The sequence below is a fragment of the Chiloscyllium plagiosum genome, unplaced genomic scaffold, assembly GCF_037043375.1.
Source record: "Chiloscyllium plagiosum isolate Xiang-an unplaced genomic scaffold, Cpla_swu_hap1 HiC_scaffold_7, whole genome shotgun sequence".
NCBI lineage: Eukaryota > Metazoa > Chordata > Chondrichthyes > Orectolobiformes > Hemiscylliidae > Chiloscyllium > Chiloscyllium plagiosum.
Genome location: NW_028270145.1, coordinates 45402231 through 45425090, shown reverse-complemented (window position 1 = coordinate 45425090; position 22860 = coordinate 45402231). Strand labels below are relative to the sequence as shown.

Here is a 22860-nt window from a genome sequence, read left to right as displayed (position 1 = left end):
GAACTTTTTTCCACGTATGGAGTCAGCTATTACGAGGGGGTATAGCTTTAAATTAAGGGGTGGTAGGTGTAGGACAGATGTTCGGGGTAGATTCTTTACTCAGCGAGTCGTGAGTTCATGGAATGCCCTGCCAGTAGCAGTGGTGGACTCTCCCTCTTTATTGGCATTTAAGCGGGCATTGGATAGGCATATGGAGGATTGTGGGCTAGTGTAGATTAGGTGGGCTTGGATCGGTGCAACATCGAGGGCCAAAGGGTCTGTACTGCGCTGTATTCTTCTATGTTCTAAATGTTCATTCCAGGTTTATTGGTGTTATTAACACTCAGAGTCACAGATTCATAAAGATGTACAGCATGGAACAGACCATTTGGTCCAGTTCGGCCATGCTGACCAGATATCCTAAATAAGTCTAGTCTCATTTGCCAGCACTTGGCCCATATCCTTCTAAACCCTTCCTCTTCAGATACCTATCCAGATGCCTTTTAAATGTAATTGTCCCAGCCTCCAGCACTTCCTCTGACAGCTCATTCCATACATGCACTACCCTCAACGTGAAAAGGTTGCCCCTTAGATTCCTTTTAAGTCTTTCACATCTCATCATAAACCTATGTCCTCTAGTTTTGGACTTCCCATCCTCAGGGAAAAGATCTTGACTATTTATCCTATCCGTGCCCCTCATGATGATTCTTGATCGTCCAAAATGGAGGACTGAAAAACAATTGTGGGTGTAAGAATTGTTCCTTTTTTGTTTTGAGGTATTTTAGGTGTTGGAGCTGATTTCCTCAAATTCCAGGAGCTCTAATTACTGTTTTATAAGCTGTTGCATTATTTTGGAGCTTTGGGGGACAAAAAGCTCTTAGTGAATATCACAAAAAGGTAATTATACTTTGAAAGACATGAATTAATGATATCATGACTCTGCTTCTAAACTGAAGTATATCTTCATTGGACAGGCATCTCCTTCCTTTAATCAAAACATGTTCAGCAAATGATCTATTTCATTTAGGAATGCATTAATGTAAAATCTTACCATTGTACCAGCATTGAATTAAGATATACACAGTACTGTATTAGCAAGCCAAAGTCTAAATTCATCAGAGAGTCTCAGTGTTCAGCAATGTCTAAAAGCTAAAGTACACATTAGCTTGATGACAGGTGGCATTAAATTTACTTTCATGCGAAATCTCAACCAATGCACTGCACCTATAACATTAAGTTTTTCTTCAAAACCTTTTTTCAGACGACATATCAAGAGTTGCAGATAATGAGAAGGAATCTGAATTTTTTTAGAACACAGATGATGGACTTGGAATTCATGATGCTGAGGCAGCAAACTTTGGTGTATCAGCATTTATCTGATGAGGAGAGGTGAGAATTTAAAGCCTTGCCGTTCATTTATCAGTAGTGATTTTATTTTCATTTATTCCTTTTGTAATACAAATACACAATTCTTTATCCAAAACCCTTGGGACCAACTGGTTTTCGGAATTCGGAATTTTTTAGATTTCTGAATAAGTAACAGTTTAACCATTAAATTTTATAAAATCTTACCAAATAGCAGACTCACCTGTGAGTGCTACAGGCCCTGAGACAGAATTGACGCCTACCATGTCACACCCCCATGTCACGTCTGAGTGATGTGGGTCAAGTGGGTGTGGAGTTGGTTTAACTGTTTGCACGCCAAACAACCTTGTTAATGAGAGAAAAGTTTCACAAAAAGTTATTCGGATTTTGGAGCTTTTCGGATTTTGGATTTTGTGTACCTGTACGATATTATTCCATATATTTTGCCATTTTTTTCCATTTATTCCATTTTTTTTTTAAACTTACACTTTTTTCCCCTAAGTCCATACTAAATAGGTAATCTCCCTACAAAACTGTTAATATGTGTAGTGCATTTTGAGTGCAGGAAATGTAGGAGATATTTAATTGGAGAAGACAACACAGAAGATTTTATTTAAATTCATTAGGAGTTACTGAACAAAGCTTTTATTGCATCAAATAAAATTAATTGCATTTCACTGCCATTTAGTAAGATATACTGTTTGAAAAGTGAAAGAAGTTGAAAGCTAACTGACAGTTCCTAGATCCATGAGAGCATGCATTGCAGGGATGTTAGACAAACTAACGACAACACTGTGCTGTAGGATTGGCCTTTCAAGGAGAGGGCGTATAAGGGGAATGGTGGGAGACCCTTTAGTTAGGAGAATGGATACCATACTATGCAGCTTAGATTGAGAGTTCCAGAGGCTGTGCTGCCTCACAGTTTGAAGATTGAGACCGTATCCTTGGTTTGCGAGTGGAACTTGGAATCTAAAAGTTCTGATCCAGTTGTCAAATGGTTGCCAATGGCATAGGTAGGACTGAGAAAGAGGATCTGCCAAAGGAGGATAATTTTAACAACCAAGCCTCATTTAACATCCAAAGCAGGCATTCTGCAAAGCAAGGACTCTAAATAATAGTCAAGAATAAAATGAAAGCTAAAAGCTGCCTCATGCTGATCCTAATAATCTGTGTGTCTTTAGATGAGTTCCTCATCAAACGTAGCACCTCGTTACAGATTGTTGGGCAGAGTTGACCCATCGGGTTAAAATCACATTGGGCTTTTTATAATGTTCTCTAATTTGGCTTCATACATAATGGCACGTAACTGTGTTTAGTGAGTTCCTCTGATGCTGAAGAAAAGTATTAAAACATTTAATTGTGTTAAAGCAGTGCTGGAATGGAAGTTGGTTAGGCACTAAAGGGGAGAAAGTCTTATTGGGTGATAGGGTTAGAACGTTTTGGGTGTGGTGTGGAGTGGAACTGACTAGATTGCTCTATAAAGAATCAGCATGGACTTGATGTGTCAAATGCGCCTTTCTGAGTCATAATGATTTCATAAACATCTAGGGACTAATTAAAAAACAAAAACACTACATGAGCTATTATAAAATTGACATACAATAAATAAGATGTGATGGTTGAACACGTGGCTCAAAGATTAAAGTGGGAGAATTATGTTTTGATTAATGTTTCCGCTCATCTGGGATTCTAAAACCAGGTGACTCTTCAAAGTAAAGGGTCTCCCCTTTAGGAAGGAGAAAATGAGGAATTTCTTCTGAGCTTTGTAATCTTTAGAATTGTCTCCCCAAGAGAGTGGTAGAAGTTGGGAGTCTTTGAATATATCAAGGCTGCCAAGCAGATATTTTCTAGACAAGGGAGTCTAGAGTTATTGGAGGACAGGCATGAAAGTGAAGTTGGGGCCGCAATTGTTTCAGGCAGAATCATTGACTTGTAGAGCAGCTTCAATCTGACCAAATGACCTACTCCTGCCATTTCTTGTGTTTTCATGACAAGGCTCCTAGTCTGTTGCATGTTATATTGTCATAAATGTATATCCCTAGATGTCTAGTATAATATATAATCTTCATTGACTAAAATATAATGTTAGTGTAAACCAGGTCGCAAGTGTTCAGGCTGGTTACAGTCAGTTTCAAGTTGCCAGATCTATTGTCAGTTCATTTTTATAAAGTGTCTACTTAATGGATTTGTAAATTCTCAGTTGTCTGGTTTTAAGATTAAAAAGCCTTTAGATTTAATGTATATTTTATAAGGACTGATGGTGTAATCTTTTATCAGTATTTCCTCCAAGGTTTGAAAATCTATCACATCCTGATGATCAGACTGGCTGCAAAATACTTTTTTGGCATTTACATTTAATTCACTGCCATTTCTCCTCCAAATCTGCTCAACAAGAAGAAATCCTGTTTCTCTCTTTGACATGATTACCATTTGAGGAACGATCTGCATTTGAAATGTTAACGTGTGTTTTCTTATCAGTTGCTACCTGACCACCTGTCTGTTTGCAGCATTTTCTCTAAGTTACATAATTCAAAGATGTAGTTTGACCAGGACAATCAATAATTTCAGCATGACACCTTCCAACGCAAGCTCCAGTATTGCCCACTTAGTCGAGCATTCCTCTTGCTTTTATACTTAGCTGCATTGAGCTTCAGTCTACTATGGTAGCTAGATGATGTTTTGCTAATTTGAGACTATTCATGGATAATTTCAGCCCTGTCTCTATTCAATCTCTGCCTTTTGGGCATTCACATTTGTTTAAAAAATAACTTGTTAGCTGTGAAGCATGTTGAGACATCTTGAGAATGTATACGGTAGTATACATAGAACATAGAAAAGTACAGCTCAGAACAGGCCCTTTGGTCCATGATGCTGTGCGGAGGATTATTCCTAATCTAAAATAAGATAAAATAACCTAACCTACGCACCCCTCAAGTCACTGCTGTCCATGTGCATGTCCAGCAGTCGCTTGATTGTCCCTAATGACTCTGTTTCCACCCACGAAAACATGTTTCTTTCTATTTTTTCATCCTACTTGTATTTTCTTCCAGCTGTATCTCTATGAGCAATTTAATCTTCTCCTATTACACTAGCTTATTATTTTGATAAATTCTTCACTTATCTCAATTTGTCCCCTCCACTTCAACAGTCCTACCAAACTTGGTGTGATCCATGAATTTTACTGACCTGCATTGAACTTCTGTATTCAGGTGATTTCATGTAAGTTAAAAGGTACACCATTGATCTCCAGCCACTGCATAAGCACTTCTCCCGATCTCCACACCCCTCCTCTCTAAAATGTACATGAATCTTTGAGCTGTCGTCTTAACTATTTCCAAATTCTACTGTGAATCAGTCATTAGTTTCAAGAATGGTTTATTCCTAAGTAGCAGTCAAACTCACATAAAAGTCAACGCTTGATTTCTGGTCAAAAAATCCAAACTCTTTCTACTCACCACCTACATGCCAACAAAGTCAGTTTTGTCATGATGTAAACCTACTCATTGGTGGAACATAGAAAGACGCACCATCAAAGGTGGCAGTTCAATTCTTCATGCCTGTGCACATCAACACATGGTGTCAATGTTACCATCTCTGTAATGCATGCTGTGTTTCCAATAGTTCCATTTCCTAATATGTCAGTATGGCACAACCTTAGAACAGCAAATGTATAGCCCAGTTGAAACTTCAAGCCATTGAGATTGCCAGTTACCCAAATAATTGTGCAGCATGTGGCTGTAGTTGAACAGTTAGTGAAAAGCACCAGACTAGGACTACCAGTTTCTCATTGACCCATCCAAATCTTCTAAAATAAAGCATTAGCAATTAGGACACGACAGATTTCAAAGGCAGCCTTGGGCCATGTACCAGGCTTATGAAGAGAAACAATTTTGAACTGCAACAGATGATCAAGATTTCACATGCTTTTATATTAAGTTTTCATTGAAATTCTTTTTGGCTCTTTTTGTGCTACATTTTTGGAGCGAGGTTGAGCAGTTTTGATTCTAACACCTCGGAGATAGCAAAGAATTTGTAACCATGCAAAAGTGCTCCCTTAGCTTAGAACATAGAACATAGAAGAATACAGCGCAGTACAGGCCCTTTGGCCCTCGATGTTGCGCCGATCCAAGCCCACCTAACCTACACTAACCCACTATCCTCTATATACCTATCCAATGCCTAAAAAAAGCTTTCTGGTCTCTAGTTTTACACAGTCTTACAACCATTCGCTGGTTGAGGTTCCCCAATTTGTTACCATTCCAGATGAGTATCTTGAATCATTAAGCACCCAGGTGAGAAGGGATGAACTGGGTCCCCTTCCTTTTTTACCCAAGGTTAGTCGTAACAAGGTTAATTTTTAAAAATAAGTTTCCCTGGTGAATACCTTTCTCCCAGAGTAAGTTAATTTATCTTAAAAGGGGCCAGTACAACAGGTTTAAGTGAGTCAAGAGCAAAGTGGGATAATTAATTCCTATCTGCACTGAGAAATAATAATGCAATATAAGAACACAGATTAGGAATGAGATGTGAGTCCCCAAAAAAAAAGTTTAAAAATAGGACTAAGTGCATGTAACTCACAGAAGAAATGCTGATCATCTCAAGTCATTGTCATCAGACTGCAGGGTTTTTGCAATGTTGAATATTTTATTCATTTCTTTTTTTAAAAATGCCTTCAATCCATTCTACTGAAATTAGGTTTAGTTTTGTCTTCAAAGTAATGTTGTACGAGTTTTCTATTTCTTTTAAGTATTGTGGAAATGTTCAGTTCAGTTAAAATGTCAAGCCAATCCTCTGGATTTTATTGTTGCTCTGAATTGGATTTCATATCCAGAATTGTGTCTGAGAGCAAACTGTGATGAATAGTTCATTGCTTTAGCTATAAGGCAGTGACAGTATGGTCATTGCTTTCTGAATTGCTTCAAGTATGCCACATGAAAGCGCTGAATATCTAATGTCCTCAAATATTGAAATGTAACATATGTCAAGAGCATTTAAAGCAGAAAGAGAAGATTGAGTATTTTATCTTTGGTTGCAGACAAGAAGCTGACCAACTGCAGAACCTTCGGAATTGCGTGCGTATGGAACTCCAAGAATTGGAATTTCAACTGGAGGAGCGATCGTTGTCTCTGGAAGAACAGCTCAAAGCCCCAAACCAGTGCACCATGTTTAATCCTCCACCTTGTTCTGTGAGTTACATGCACTTAGTCCTATTGATCCTTTTTCTAAATTACTATACTGGATGGATATTTTAAATAACTTTGATCTTCCTGAAATGTATTTTTTTCTTCCTTCGTTTGGCCAAATCTGGCATCCTTTGAAATGAGGGAGAGCTTGTAGGAGTTGTGCCTAAGGCAGAAAAATGCCAGACCCTCCATTTGGTATTTCATACCCCCTGCAAATGAAATTGGGAAATGAATTATTGCGACTACCTCTGTTAATGCTCAATGCCATTCCTGGCTCTCATAGATTCTAATCAGGTCATAGGTTAATTGCTCCTAACTGACCTGAATTATCAGGAGACTATCATTCCAAGCTTTAAGATGATGTTGGAGAGTGGCAACACTTTTCACTGTATCACGTGACAAAATATAAATCAAATCAAATCAAAATCAAATGAAATTGCTTGTCATTTTTAAATGCTATCTTGTTGTCTTATGAAAGTTTATGTCCTAGGCCTGCAGCAGTGTTCAAATGAAACCCAGTGTAAGCTGCAGAAACAGCATCTCATTTCTCATGCTGGCACTTTACAGCCTTCAGAACTCAATATTGAGTTCAATAACTCAAGGCGAAGAACTCTGCTCTCCACTTTGAGTATCCCCTCACCTGTCTCCCCATGTCTTGTTTGTGTGGGTTTGCTGAGCTCGTGATGCCTACCAGCAACATCCATTCTTCATCTATATCTTTTCTCTGCTACCATTGACACTCCTGCTGCCATTTGCTCTGAGCACCTTTCCCTACTGTTTCATTTGCTGCTCCTCCCATCTGTTGACAGCATTAAATCTATCATTTTACAGGTCTCTTCAATTCCAAATAAACATTAGATTGGACTCATAACATTAACTCTGTTTCTCAACCGATGCTGCCAGACCTGTTGAGTTTCTCCAGCACTTTTTGTTTTTACTTCTGAATGATTAGCCCGCTTCTCCAAGGTTCAGTGGAGAAATGTTCTTCAGTTAAATGGGAAGACCAAAACAATTATCCTTGATTCCTACTCTAAATTTTATTCTCCATCTCTCCCTGATAACACACTCCATCCCTCTCCTTGGCAATTTCCAGAGTCCGAATCGAACAATTCACAACCTTGGTAGATTTGACCCTGAGGTAAATTACTGGGGTAGAATTCTCACTTTAAGTCTTGGAGACACATTAAATGACTGCGGGGTAACCAGCACTGATGGCAATGCATTCTCTGCCTTTCTGGCCTTTGCATTTTTCTCTGGACCTCTGGAGCATTCGCTCCCTCAAAAATATTTTTCTCTTCTTTTGTGTCTTGTCGAGCCCTGCAGATCCTGCATGCTTTTCTCAAAAGCTGAGAGTTTTGGGGACATAGTTAATGAGCAGTAATCTTATAATAAAGGAAAATATGTTAGAAAGCAGGTTTTCAACAAAAGGAAGGTAGTGCACCTGATATTTTGAAATCCACCATTTTGTCTTCTAGCTTGCAATTTAGAACATAGAACAGTAGAGCACAGGAACATGCCCTGTGTCCCATGATGTCATGCCAAACATGACACCAAATTAGACCATTCCCTTCTGCCTGCATTGGTCCATGTCCCTCCATTCCTTGCATATCTGTGTGCTTATCTAAAAGACCCTTAAATCCCCTTGTTGTATCTGCCTCCACTACCACCCCAGTCTCCTACCACACTCTATGTAGAAACAAAAACTGCCCCTCATGTGTTCTTTGAACTTCCCCCTCTCATCTTAAATGCATGTCCCCTTGTATTAGACATTTCAACTCTTGGGGAAAAAGATTCTGACCGTCAACCTTATCTATGCATCTCATAATTTTATAAACTTTGTATCAAGTGTCCTCTCAGCCTTTGCCACTCAAGAGAACACACCCTGAATTTTTCTAGCCTCCCCTTATAGCTGAAAGCCTCTAGTCCAGGCAGCATCCTGGTAAACATCGTTCTGCATCCTCTCCACATCCTTCCTGTAATGTAGCGACCAGAACTGAACTCAAACTCTAAGTGTGGCCAAACCAAATCCTTATAAAGCTGCAACATGACATCCTGAATGTTTTACTCAATTCCTGACTAATAAAGGCAAGCATACCGTATACCACCTTTACCACTTTATCTACTTGTGTGGCCACTTTTCTTTAAAATTCTATAGAACTGGAAAAGGCAGTATGTTTGCTGACCAGAATTTGCATGCTATATGTTTTGAATGATTTTGTTCTCTTACATTTCAGGGGACATTCGCTGATAACATAGATACTGTGTCTTCCTCCTCCCTCAATGTAATGGAACCGGTATGTAAATTGCATTGTCCCATGAACAATTTTTATATACAAACAGTGATTATATATAAACTACTTTGCAGCACTCAATCTTTTGAACTGGAAACTCCTGATCTCCTCCTATGCACTATATATCAATGTAGACAATCCAATGTGATTGACTTCTGTCTACATTTATAACTTGCTGGGATCAGCACTTTTTCACATTCTGTTATCAATTGCAATGCAGTTTAGTCCCTGTATCATTGAATCTCGTGAATTTGTGTGAATCGAGTAAATGATGTCAATTAGATTCCCAAAATCTTTATACTTATATTGTGCTCATTTTCTATTATTTTAGATTAGATTAGATTACAGTGTGGAAACAGGCCCTTCGGCCCAACAAGTCCACACCAACCCGCCGAAGCGAACCCACCCATACCCCTACATTTACCCCTTACCTAACACTACGGGCAATTTAGTATGGCCAATTCACCTGGCCCTGCACATCTTTGGACTGTGGGAGGAAACCGGAGCACCCGGAGGAAACCCACGCAGACACGGGGAGAACGTGCAAACTCCACACAGTCAGTCGCCTGAGGCGGGAATTGAACCCGGGTCTCTGGCGCTGCGAGGCAACAGTGCTGACCACTGTGCCACCGTGCCGCCCACACAGGCCCTTCTGCCCAACAAGTCCACACCGACCCTCCGAAGAGCAACCCACCCAAATCCATGCCCCTACACCTAACACTACGGGCAATTTAGCATGGCCAATTCCCCCTAACCTGCACATCTTTTGGACTGTGGGAGGAAACCGGAGCACCCGGAGGAAACCCACGCAGACACGGGGAGAATGTGCAAACTCCACACAGTCAGTCGCCTGAGGCAGGAATTGAACCCAGGTCTCTGGCGCTGTGAAGCAGCAGTGCTAACCACTGTGCCACCGTGCCACCCACCAACTTAATAATGTTTTGGAAAAAATGGTTTCAATATATTTGCTATCTTATTGATCAAGTTGATGCTGAATGCCCCCCATTGCTGTTCACATGGCTTGGTTGAAATATAAAAAATGGTCACTGGTCTTGGTGTGGATGTGGAAAGGGTTTTTATAAATCTCTGGTAGGGGAATCTACAACAAAGGGTTACTTTTTAAAAATAAAGGGGCACCTATTTAAGGCAGCGATAAGGAAAAGTTTTCGGTCAGTGTGTCAGCAATTTCTTAGAACGGTTTTCCTCAAAAAACAGTGAAGATAGAATCTTTGAACATTTTTAAGGCAGAGGTCATTAGATCCTTGATAAGCAAAGGGTGAAACATTATTGAGGGTGAGCAGGAATGCAGATTCAGTCATGATCTAACAAATGGCAGAGCAAGTTCAAAAGGCTGTGTGGCCTTATCCTGCTCCTAATTTGACTGATGACACCAAATTAGGAGATGTAGAGGACAGCGAAGAAGGTTATCTCCGAGTACAATGGGATCTTGATCAGGTGAGCTAATGGGCTGAGGAATGGCAGATGGAGTTGAATTTAGATAAATGTGAGGTGCTGCATTTCTGGAAAGGCAAATCAGGGCAGAACGTTTATCCTTAATGGTAAGGTCATGGGGAGTGTTGCTGAACAAAGAGACTTTGGAGTGCAGGTTCATAGCTCCTTGAAAGTGGAGTCACAGGTAGATAGGATAGTAAAGGAGGTGTTTGGTATGCTTTCCTTCATTGATCAATGCATTGAGTATCAGAGTGGAAGGTCATGTTGTGGCTGTACAGGACGTCAGTTGGGCCACTGTTGGAACACTTCATTCAATTCTGGTCTCCTTCCTAGGAAGGATGTTGTGAAACTTGTCAATCGTTTCTGAACTCTTTCAAGAATGTTACTAGGGTTGGAGGGTTTGAGCTATAGAGAGAGGTGAAGTAGACTGGGGCTGTTTTCCTTGGAGCATCAGAGGCTGAGAGGTGACCTTATAGAGGTTTATAAAATCATGAGCATGGATAAGGCAAATAAGCAAGGTCTTTTCCCTGGATTGGCGAAGTCCAAAATTCGAGGGCATGGGTTTATGATGAGAGGGGAAAGATTTAAAAGGGACAACTTTTTCACACAGAGGGTGATGCATGTCTGGAATGAGCTGTCAGAGGAAGTGGTGGAGGTTGGTACAATTACGACATTTAAAAAGACATCTGGATGGGTACATGAATAGTTAGGGATTTTAGGGATATGGGCCACATGCTGGCACATGGGACTAGATTAATTTAAGATTCTGGTTGGTCTGGACAAGGTGGACTGAAGGGCTTTTTTTTTTCTATTGTACATCTCTAGGACTATGACTCCATGACTAGTTAGTAACAGGAAGAGCAGAACTAATTTGATAATTCTCTTTCTAATGGCCAGCATAGGCACAATTGACCAAATGATTGCCTTCTATGCTGTAAGATTCAATCTTTCAATTGTATTGATCAAGAACGCAAGTAGTCATTTATTAAAAATTGCTAATCACATCATGACACTTTTTTTTAAAACTGAGATGCAAAAGAATTTCTTCTCTCAGGTAGTGAATATCTGGAATTTTCTACCCAAAGAGTTGTGGAGACTAGGTTGTTGTAAGGTCCTTTTGAAAAATTAAGGAGGTGAGGCCGAAAAGGAGCTGGCATGAAAGAGAACTTGAGGCTTGGGGCAGATCAGTCATGATCTTGTAGGATGGAGGAGCAAGCTTGAGGGGCTGAATAGCCAACTCTTATTTCTTTGCTGATATTGCAACAAATTCCCGGCCACAACGTACTAACGATAGAGGATGCATGCTAATGAATGCAAGAAAAGAGCTGAATGTGGGTTTTATCATTCTCACTCTGATACCTCAATGTTCTGTAAAACAGATCTGAACTATGTATGGTGTAGGAACAATGAATATTGAAGTCAGTCTTGAAATAAGGAAACATTTTAAAGCACTGATTTTAAATTACTAATGCTTCAAGAGCATTCCTAACTGGCCCATGAATGAATATGGAAAATAGTTTTACACTAGACTTATGTATTCTAATTCAGAATAAGTTGGAAGCTTTAGTTTTCTTTGTTGTAAAGTAATAAGTTTATACACACCACACACACAAAATACATATATATATTTACTCTCATCTGCTCCAATCATATTTCCACAGTAATAATCTGGGAATGCTTACCATTGTAATGATTTTAACTGATTTAAGCAAAGTGATATTTTTAGTTTATCCATGTATACATATATAGTACCTTACTTAGCACTAAATGACACAGGTAAAATAGAAAATAAAATTTGCACCAAATAAGCTTGTTCTCTCCTGTTGAAAGGTGGAAATTTCCAGTAATATATTATTTTCTGTATAATATTCTGTCACTGATTTATTGTTAATTTTTGTTTAAATCCAGGTAAATGAGCTTTTGAGGGAACAGTCTTACCTTCGATCTGAACTAGGGTTCTCTGAAGATGAATGTGATTACCCGCAATCCTACTCTACACCCTGCACTAACTTAGACTCAACTTCGCGTTGTTCGAGCCCAGGCCAGATGCCTAAATATTCAAGGTCTCTGGGTCACAATTATCAAGGTGCACCAAGCTCTACTGTACACTCTGAAAAATCAGCAACCCCAGCTACCTCGTCGTCGCAAAGCAAGCAGGTTTATCGTTCTTCAGTTATGCTGACTCCCTCGCTCCCTGCCCGAGTTGGACAGGGAAAGCAGGTTACAGAAGATGGGTCGTCACCAGGATCTGTGCAGCTGAAGTCAGGAAGTGAGATGCCTGAACTGACTGGAGCTACAGCAGTCCCTATTGCTAAAGAAGCACAAAGCAACATTTTGGATCATCCAGAATTTCAAAACGTTCTGCAAGAGGTCAGTGATTTAAATGTACTGGAATCTGTTGAGGTACTGAAGGCTGTAGCAGTAAGTGGTCCTGTGAAGCTTGGGAATGTCCCACTTCTTGTAAATCCATGCTCACCTCAGTAACCACTGGGCAATAGTTTTCCTTGCACCTCAAAAACGTCAGTTGGGTAATTTTGATTGGATCTTGAGGGGGTTTAAGTTCAGAAATCTTTCATTGCTTCTGTGCAGATTGCAAATGATATTCTAAAATCTCTGTTAACTACCGATGAAAATTAAACAAGCAGAACGTGTATCTATTTGGTGAACTGTGCATTGCATTTCAGTCAAATAAATTCTTTTGTCTTTATTTTCTGCTGGCCAGACACTTGTAATTCTAGCATTGATGGGAGTTTTGCAAGGGTCTCTGCACACTCTGAAGAAATTGCCTGGGAAATAGAACATTCTGCTAATTCCCACACACCCAGGAGCCTTCAAATGGATTCATTTAAATTAGAGAATTTGAAGGGTTACAATGAAATGAAGTAAACAGTTACTCAGGAAATGTAAGACTATTAAACACACAGTCTAACTCCTGTGGAGTTATTCAATTGATTTCATTCTTAGCTCACACACCCACAACTACACCTTCCACAGACCGCAAACAACCCCAGGACTCAATACCCACATCCCCTCCAAACCTGACAACCTCACCTCCCCCACTTCTCCTATTTCCTGACTTATTCTGCTCCAGACCAATGACTCCTACTTTCCCCACTCAAGATCCTACCATGCTTGCTGTGGAAAATAGGTCAGTTATAAATATAAATGGTGAGATTCCAGCAGATGGAATATTTTAGCTTGTGTCGTCTCGCCAAAATACATCTTCTGATCAAGTTGAAATAAGATGAAGCAAATGGCACTGAAAGTAATTATCTCTCGTAACCTAAGGGGGAAAAGGTAAGCTGTTCAAAAATGGACATAGTTTTATTATAAAAGGTTTATTCATATTTATTTCTTAGGAAAAAGTGCAGTGCTTGCCTTCATATTAATTTGACTTGTTAAAGATACAAACTGGTGATGATTTGGAGCTAAAACGAAAATATGATGTTTTCAGTTTCACCCTATGTCCTGATTATGGAATCACAAGCTCACACAAATGGTTCTTACTCAAAATCAATGATATCAGATGAAGAGAAGTGCCTTAAAATCCAGCACAAAATGGGTGTTGCCAGTAGAGGCCACAGTTAACATTCACAAACAAAGAGACCTTGGAGTGCAGGTTCATAGCTCCTTGAAAGTGAAGTCGCAGGTAGATAGGATAGTGAAGAAGGTGTTTGGAATGCTTTCCTTTATTGGTCAGAATATTGAGTACAAGAGTTGGGAGCTCATGTTGCGACTGTACAGGACATTGGTTAGGCCCCTTATGGAATATTGCATGCAATCCTGGTCTCCTTCCTATCTAAAAGATGTTGTGAAACTTGAAAGGGTTCAGAAAAGATTTACAAGGATGTTGCCAGGGTTGGAGGATTTAAGCTATAAGGAGAGGCTGAACAGGCTGGAGCTGTTTTCCCTGGAGCGTCGGAGGCTAAGGGGTGACCTTACAGAGGTTTATAAAATCATGAGGGGCATGGATAGGATAAATAGGATAAATTTTCTCTGGGGTCGGGGAGTCCAAAATTAGAGGGATTAGGTTTAGGGTGAGAGGGGAAAGATAAGAGACCCAAGGCGCAACTTTTTCACGCAGAGGGTGGTGCGTGTATGGACTGAGCTGCCAGAGGATGTGGTGGAGGCTGGTACAATTGCAACATTTAAAAGGCACCTGGATGGATATAGGAAGGGTTTGGCGGGATATGGGCCGGGTGCTGGCAGGTGGGACTAAATTGGAATATCTGGTCGGCATGGACGAGTTGGAACGAAGGGTCTGTTTCTGTGCTGTACATCTCTATGACAATCCCATTGAATTGTTTGCAAAGCATTTGTTAGTACATTGCATTTATCAGTTTTAATAATATATATGTGCATGTGATGGAGCAGATAAAACAGGTGCTTGCTTGAAAGTTTAAAGGCAAATTACATTCAGTATGGATAAGTCAAAATTGATCCAAGTCTGTTAACATTTGTGGATAAATTCAAAAGATTTAAATAATGTTATAAAAGTATTAGGCTAGTTTGAATTTTTTATTATTATTATTCATTCATGGGATGAGGGCATCACTGGCTAGGCAGCATTTATGGCCCATCCCTAGTTGCCCAGAGGGCAGTTCAGAGTCAACAAAATTGCATCGGAGTGTGGAGTCACATACAGGCCAGAACAGGTAAGGATGGCAGTTTCTTTCCCTAAAGGACATTAGTGATCTCTTTGGAAAAGTTGATGAGCAGAGAGATCTGGGAGTGCAGGTCCATTGTACCCCGAAGGTGGCTGCAAAGGTGGATAGTGTGGTCAAGAAGGCATATAGTATACTTGCCTTCAATAGATGGGGATTGAGTATAAGAGCTGGCAGGTCATGTTAAAATTGTACACGACGTTGGTTCGGCCGCATTTAGAATACTGTATACAGCTCTGGTTGCCACATTACCAAAAGGACGTGGGTGCTTTGCAGAGAAGGTTTATGAGGATGTTGCCTGGTATGGAAGGTGCTAGCTATGAACAGAGGTTGAGTAGGTTAGGTTTGTTTTCATTAGAAAAAAGGAGAGTGAGGGGTTCCTGATTGAGGTCTACAAACTTATGAGAGGTATAGACAGGGTGGATAGAAATAAGCTTTTTCCCAGGATGAAGGATTCAATAACAAGAGGTCACACTTTCAAGATGAGAGGTGAAAAGTTTAAGGGGGATACACACGGCAAGTACTTTACACAGAGGGTGGTGGGTGTCTGGAACGCGTTGCCAGCAGAGGTGCAGACACAGTAGATATCTGTGACTCTATGGACAGGTGCATGAGTAGGTGCGGAGCAGAGGGATACAGATGCTTAGGAATTGAGTGACAGGTTTAGACAGTGGATTTGGATCGGCTCAGGCTTGGAGGGTCAAAGGTTCTTGGGCTGTAAATTTTCTGAATTCTTAGCCAGTTGGATTTTTCCGACCAATTTGTGAAAATGATTCAGCTTTTTTAAGAATTGAATTCAAATTCCACTGTCAGCTGAGACAGGATTCTCACTCTAATCCCCAGATTAACAGTCCAGCAGTAATTCCACAAGGCCATTGCACTCCGTGCCCCCCACCCCACCCCTCCCCAATGACAGGAAATGGAGAGGATATCATAAATACATGGATACATAGACATACACAAAAATATAGTTGAAAAATTTGTTGAGCTTGAACTTAAAGTATAAATTCAGTTTGGTTAGGTAGCCATTATTTTTTGGTAAGGGGGGGGGGAGGGAGGGGTGGGGAGGGAGAGTGGTGGTGGTGGTGGTGGTGGTGGTGAGGGAACGGTGGGGAGCAGATTCACTGGGGGTTCTCATGTTCTGCAAAGCCTTGCGTTTGAGTTCAATAACATTCATAATTCTTTATCATCTTATCTATGATTCTTCAGAAGGTTGAAATCAGCCCATTTTACAATGTGAATGTTCCAATGTGTTGTTGAGCTGAATATAAACGTTGTGAAAACTCTAAATAGCATTTGGTCATTTTAAAGTTGTGCCGTGATACAGTTGAAATAACAAATCTAGTGTTCAAATTTAAATGGCAGGTTATTGGTTAAACACAAGTCGTCGCTTCCAATGGTCATTTAATTTGTCTTGAATTAACATTTTTACTGACTTGATGCTTTAATTTTGAATTACAGAATTCCTCTTTGGAGACCTGTAAATGCTTATTCTGATTAGGGGTGAGGATAGCTCAGACAAATTTGGACAGGGTGATGAGAAATGGATCTGTTTAGAATAATGTCTGTGGGGAAATGACATCTGTCATTGTCTGTTGCAAAGCTATCTTTGCATGCATGGTTTTACATTTCCAAGTGACTTGTGTAACACGGGGGTGAAATTTCCTACCAATAAATAGTAACTTTTCTAACATTGAAAGGTGTTGCTCCACTATATGTGGTGTACATATGATATGTGATGAGTTTTTTTGTTCCATGTTAAAAGAATCGCACATCAATTTTTTTTCATTGTTAACTTACACTGTTTACCATAGATTATCATTTCAATCTTAGAGTTAATCTTGACTTAACTTCAGAATAAAGCTGCTTTCAGTTGATAGTTCTGGTAAATGGAGCTAGCTGTTCAGTAGTGAATTCCAAATTGTGAACTTGTTTACTAGTGTCTGTGCACGATAGATATTGTGATTTTTGTTGGTGGGCGTGTGGATCTCTACCTAGTGATGGTGCTGACTACACAAACAGCCAGGGGAAACCTTAGGGTTAACCTGCCTTTACCAGAACAACAACCTTTATTATATTAATTCAGATTTGTAAAAGATTTTTATTTTTTGGCTTTCAGAAAGCCTATCTCCATAAGGCCATCTGAAATCATTCTTAATAAGACTCCAGAGATAACCCGTGAAAAGATATAAAAGACAAATTTGTAAAGTATTCAGTTGTTGCACTTTCGATCTACCTAAGAACTATTAAATCAATGTTTAGAGCCAATGGTTAGAATATATTTTTAAGAATACAGTTTATGAAAAATTATCAGTTACCAAATGTAAGTTACCTTGTGCAACATAGAAACTAGGTTTAGATTGGAATAAAATCCAGTATGACTCAGCAACGAACTATTTCGTAGATACAATATATTTTTTCTACACGTTGTCAAACTGGCAATGAATTGGTAATTCAACTTGACAAAGCTTTTTAAATTCTCAGGATTAATACTGGTGATGAAACGTTTTCATTCACTTAGCTCTTCAGTGCTTTGATATGATAACCTTGACCTACCTCCTCAACTAATTTCAAAGTTTTGCTGGAGGTTTGACTTTTGTTTTTGCTGTGTCACTTAGTATCTTGTATCGTTGTATTAAATGTTCCCCTGCTATTCCATCAGTTACCTTTTTTTAAAAAGATAAAGAGATGTTACCTGTCAAAATCATGCCCTTAGGCTAGATCATTCCTGTGGCCTTTCTTCATCATGCCTCCAGATCTTGAATAGTTCCCTTGTGACCAAATGAGCAAAATGGGATACAGTATTCAGGATGTTGTTTAATTTGGCTGGAGTTCTAAATGAGTATATTATTGTTCCACTATTCTTTGACATGCTAAAGGAAAATTTATGTCCCTTTCAAACTTACCTTTTAGCTATTTTTACACTGATAAATGAATTGCTAAATATTTAATATTTAGAATAAGAATTAATGTTTAAATCCATTGAGTGGTTATGTTTACTTAAGGAAAGGCCTTCATTAACTGAATTGTTAGTTGCATGATCTCATATCACTGTCCCATTTTATGATTAGTCCTGGTTTATTATCATAGAAACCCTAAGCTTCAGAAAATTGGCATATATTTAAATATACAGCAGCAATAAGGCTCATAGCCTTTCAGCAGAATATCTGATTCGCAAACTAAACAGTGTGACACATTCTGAATCCCATCATTAATTTTTTTTGGAGGCACTAAATAATTTGATAAAAGCAGGATGTGGAAAATTGTGTAATGTTTCCATTTTCCACTTGCAAAATGGCCCCAATTGGGTGCTAGTGTTAAAAATGAACATTTAGTTTCAAATCTGTCTTACAAATAGAAAAGTAATGATCCTTAGGCATGAGAATAACATAAGCATTGACCAAGAACATAAGAGAAATGTAGTACACAATTCCTAGAAAAGTCTAAATCCTGCCATGTAAACATCATAAAGAGGTTATTAAATTAATTGACTGAAAATATTTGCCTAGAAGAGATTACACGTCTTGTTTGCTTTTACTTTTAATAATTGCTGTACTTTTACAATTGCTGTAATTCTGTCACCATCAGATAAAAGAATCACTTGCTGGAGAAATAAGGCGGGAGATTATGGATGGACTTCTAGCTGCGATATCTCCAACTAGTAGGTCTGCTGTTGGGCAAAGGGAAGAGTTGTAACTGTAACTCTGGTGAGTAACTATTGCTAACTCAAACTATTGTGCTGGCAAAGAGAAAGAAAGTCTGTTTAATAATTTTCTTTTCTGAAATCTGGCCTTCCTCTTTTACTCAAAGTTGTGTCAAATTATCTAGAAAGCAATTTTATGAAATTCCTTCATGTTTGTATTTCAGTCTTAAAATTCATCATTAGTAAGATTTGAAATGTTTAAGATCCTCTTTCCTTTAGTCTGTGAGCATTTTCACTAGCAGCTAACTGCCCTGAACAACTTATTGTGTGTTGATGATAAAAAGGAATACAAAGATTAAGCAACCATTGTGTGGACTTGGATGATAACATTGTCAATATAGAGAAAGTAGTAGGTCACATTATTCTGTCATTTGTGTCTAAGGGTTAGGGCCATTGTAAAAGGTCCTTCATAGTTCTTGATGTCTTATGAAATGTTGAAATACCAAAAACTGCATCTACCGTGTTTTGCTTTATTTTTGCAAAAGATACGGCCTCCTTGCAGGAAGTTTCTAAATGAATGAGAAAAGCACTCATTTTTGGAAATCTGATTCATTCAACCAAAATAAAAACTATAGTGTTTGTATACTGTATCTTAGAACGTTCAATTAATCACAGGCAACCTGTATGCAGTCTCTTCTCGGTTTTTCTTACGAAGGGATTCCTCTTTGTGATTGGTGTCTAATGTTAAATTCCCTGTTCCTAAACTCTCTGCCTTATATAATAAAGGCAAGTACCCTATATGCCTATTTAACTACTTCATCTAATTGTCCCAATAACGTAAGGGCCCAGCATACATACACACCAAAGTCCCTAAACAAAAAAAACCCGAAGAACTGTGGATGCTGGAATTTAGAAACAAAGACAGAAATTGCTGGAAAATCTCACCACATCTGGCATCATCTATGGAAGGAGAGCAAAGCTAACATACCATTCTTTCTCCACTCCCAACCCCTCCCTATACTCCTTATGGCACCTTCCCACACAATCGCAGAAAGTGTAACACCTGCCCATTTACTTCCTCCTTCCTCACTATCTGAGGCTCCAGATATATCTTCCAGGTGAAGCAACAATTTACCTGCACTTCACTCAATCTAGTCTACTGCATTAGTTGCTCACAATGTGGTCTCCTCTACACTGGGACGTCAAAGCGAAGACTGGGCGACCGTTTTGCAGAACATCTATGTTTTGTCATAAAAAAGACTGAGCTTCCTGTTGCCTGCCACTTTAATGCACCACCCTGTTCCCTGGCCAACATCCCTGTCTCAGGCTTGCTGCAGTGCGCCAGCAAAGCTCAGTGCAAGCTGAAAGACCTCATTTTCTGCTTGGGAACCCTGCAGACTTCAGGACTCAGTGTGGAGTTCAATAATTTTAGGGCCTGAGCACCTTGTCCCATGTCCCTACCCCAACCCCCACACACCAGGCCTTGTCATCACAGGGACTGCTACCTCAAACAACCCATTGTCAGCTATTAATGATCCCCATTGTCAGCTATTAATGATCCCCATTGGCAGCTATTCATTCTCCCAAACTGACCTTTACCCATTCTTTTTGTCTGCTCAACTGTTTTTCTCCTTCTCTTTCTCCCACCACCAACACCCCACCACCCCATCTTCGGCATATATGCCAACCTTTTCCTAACTACAATCAGTTCTGAAGAAACGTCACTGGACCTTCAACGGTAACTCTGCTTTCTCTCCTCAGATTCTGCCATTTCTGCTGGGTTTTTGCAGCAATTTCAGTTTTTGTTTCCCTCTGATCCACAGTTCTTCCCAGGATCCTAGCCTTCATCAAGTACTCCCTTGCCTGTATTGCCTCTCATTTATCTGTCATGATTCATTGTGAAGTCAAGTGTTTACTTGATTTACATCTGAGAGACTGGGAAAAAAACTTGATGCTGTTCTAAGTTGCGGTCCTGTTCAAGCAGGTTATGTCAGTGTGAGAAAAATTTCTGCACGACTGTTTAAGGAAGTAATTAAGGCTACTGAATCTAAGAAAGCATATATACGAAGATCCAAATTTGTGAATGATGATGAAAAATATTGCTTGAAAAACGTGCAAAGTGAATTTTAGTTACTGACTGCCCTATTGTACCCATTTCATGTTCCACTTAAGTATAACCTGTTTTAATTTTCTTTTAGTCAAGGATGTTTTTTTATTGTGGCCTGGTTTCAAAAGAGGCAGCCTCCAGCACAGGTGAACAGTTTAATTTATGCCTCTTGGAATTCGTACTGGTGGAACTTGCCATTTGAATGCACCAACGTAGATATCCAGTGCTTCACAAAATGCTACTGCTACTGAGATGGGCTGCTTTTATCTAGTTATCTTTCAGAATACCTTGTATGCAAAATCTAAACTCAATTTTTGGTATTTGATTGTGCTTCACCGAGCTAAAATTGTTTTAAAATGGTTAACTCAAATGTAATGGGTGTATCATTGTAAAAGATTTAAATTTGTTCTAATATTTGTTGGTGTCTTTCTATTAGACATTTACCTCTTACGTACATAGTAAGGTTGAAACTTGAAATTCCACTTTTCGTTAAAGTTTAAGTCAGCTACATGTGCTGTAACACTATGGAAATTTGCTATCATTTCCTCCTTGGAGCACTGACCTCTATGAGGTATTCCCTGTGCAATAAATGTTTAACATGGCAAACTTGAATTGACAAATGTACCTTTACTACTGTTTGTAATCACATCACCTTTAATATCTCTGAAATATTCAGTCCACTACATTTTAAGAGGAAAAATCATTTTGTCATTAAGTTTTAAATAGAAAGATTTGAGGGCATCTTTGAGTGCTACAAACTGGTATGGGGTGGTCCTACACTGTATTTTATAAGCTTTAAGTATTTAATTTCATTTGATAATCTTGAATTTATTTCTAATCTTGAATAGGTGCAGTAACTGGGGTTGGGATGCAAAATACTAGTGCTGAAAGCTTTTTCTAATTTGTACTTGATACATTATGTTACCATACATTTATTTACTGAAAGTGTATGACGGTTCATGTATATGGAATGTATGCTAAAAGAAATTGTACAAGAGTTTAACGTGGGATGCATGTGGAATATATTGAAATCACTAATAAATATTTATTTTAAATATAAAAGACTAATTCTGAGTGTGATTTTTTTTTTGTAAAATCAATTCTCTATTCATTTTAATTTGCATTTGGTGAGGAAGGATATGGGAGAGTGACAAGAGGTGGAAGACAGAGAGGCAAAAACTCAAGTAGGAAAATATGAGCATGGAAGGAAAGATAATAGGTACAAGTGAGTTTGATTTTTGCCTTTCACATCCTGTATTAGGATGTGATGCGAAGTTGATGAGAACATGCTGAATGGTTCTGCTGCATCAGTGGCTAAACAGATGGATATTTAGGCATAACCTGTACATACTCAAACTGGTTCTCACAAATGGTTAAACCATATGCTTCAAAATGCAAGTACAATAGGATAATGCGATTAAAACTGAAATATACTCTGCCTACCACAGTTTGCTCTTTGTTTTCTCCAGTTTAGGAATATTTGCAGAGCTGTGGGCTACATGAGTATCAAGCAGCAATCGTGTCTAACAAGATAGGCCAACATCACCCTCTGTTTGACATTCAGCAGCATTGAAAATAGAATACACCATAGTGCCAAATGCTTATGTTGCACTCTCAGAGAAAGATGATTGGTGGTGCATTTAATACGAAATCACCAGATTTCGGGTGAGGGATTAAATTGGAAAGGCAAAGCATTTATGGTGATCTCAGCCAGTATAAAAATTAATCCTGTGCCATTATTGTCACTGCATCACAAATAAGTTATCCAACCAGCTGTGTTAATAGATCCCCATACAATCGGTGGCATTAATATTGTTGAAGCTCTGCTTTCAATAATTTGAGCATTAATATTGATCACAATCTAGGCCAGCCACACAAATGCCATGGTTATCAGAGGAGATCAGAATCTGAGTTTCCACTAACTATCCAGACTCTGAAAAATATTACCCTCCCTTTAACGTCACTGGGTGAGCATCATGGAATTTTATCTCGAGTGGCATTATTTGTCTATTTATACCAAATGGACTGCAGTGGTTCAAGAAGACCGTTCACCACTACCAGCTTGAGGGCAACTAGAGATGGGGAATAAATGCTGACCCAATCAGCAATGCTTATATCCTGTGAATAAATTTTTAAAATTCATAACTGAATGACTTGGCACCTTATCTCTCCAGCC

At 39.1% G+C, this 22860-nt stretch overlaps 1 protein-coding gene across 6 annotated transcripts in view; it reads left to right on the top strand.

The window, feature by feature from the left end:
* The window catches only part of itprid2 (ITPR interacting domain containing 2), a 158234-nt gene extending 136482 nt beyond the window's left edge, over positions 1–21752 (top strand). For all 6 annotated transcript variants that reach the window (XM_043693469.2, XM_087988967.1, XM_043693468.2 and 3 more), the window contains 6 exons: positions 1241–1368; positions 6380–6530; positions 8762–8821; positions 12179–12640; positions 18523–18641; positions 20776–21752. In XM_043693469.2, the coding sequence (XP_043549404.2) occupies positions 1241–1368; positions 6380–6530; positions 8762–8821; positions 12179–12640; positions 18523–18630 (909 nt within the window). In that variant the 3' untranslated portion in view covers positions 18631–18641; positions 20776–21752. The remainder of the gene's footprint in view (positions 1–1240; positions 1369–6379; positions 6531–8761; positions 8822–12178; positions 12641–18522; positions 18642–20775) is intronic.
* The last annotated feature ends 1108 nt before the right edge of the window (positions 21753–22860 follow it).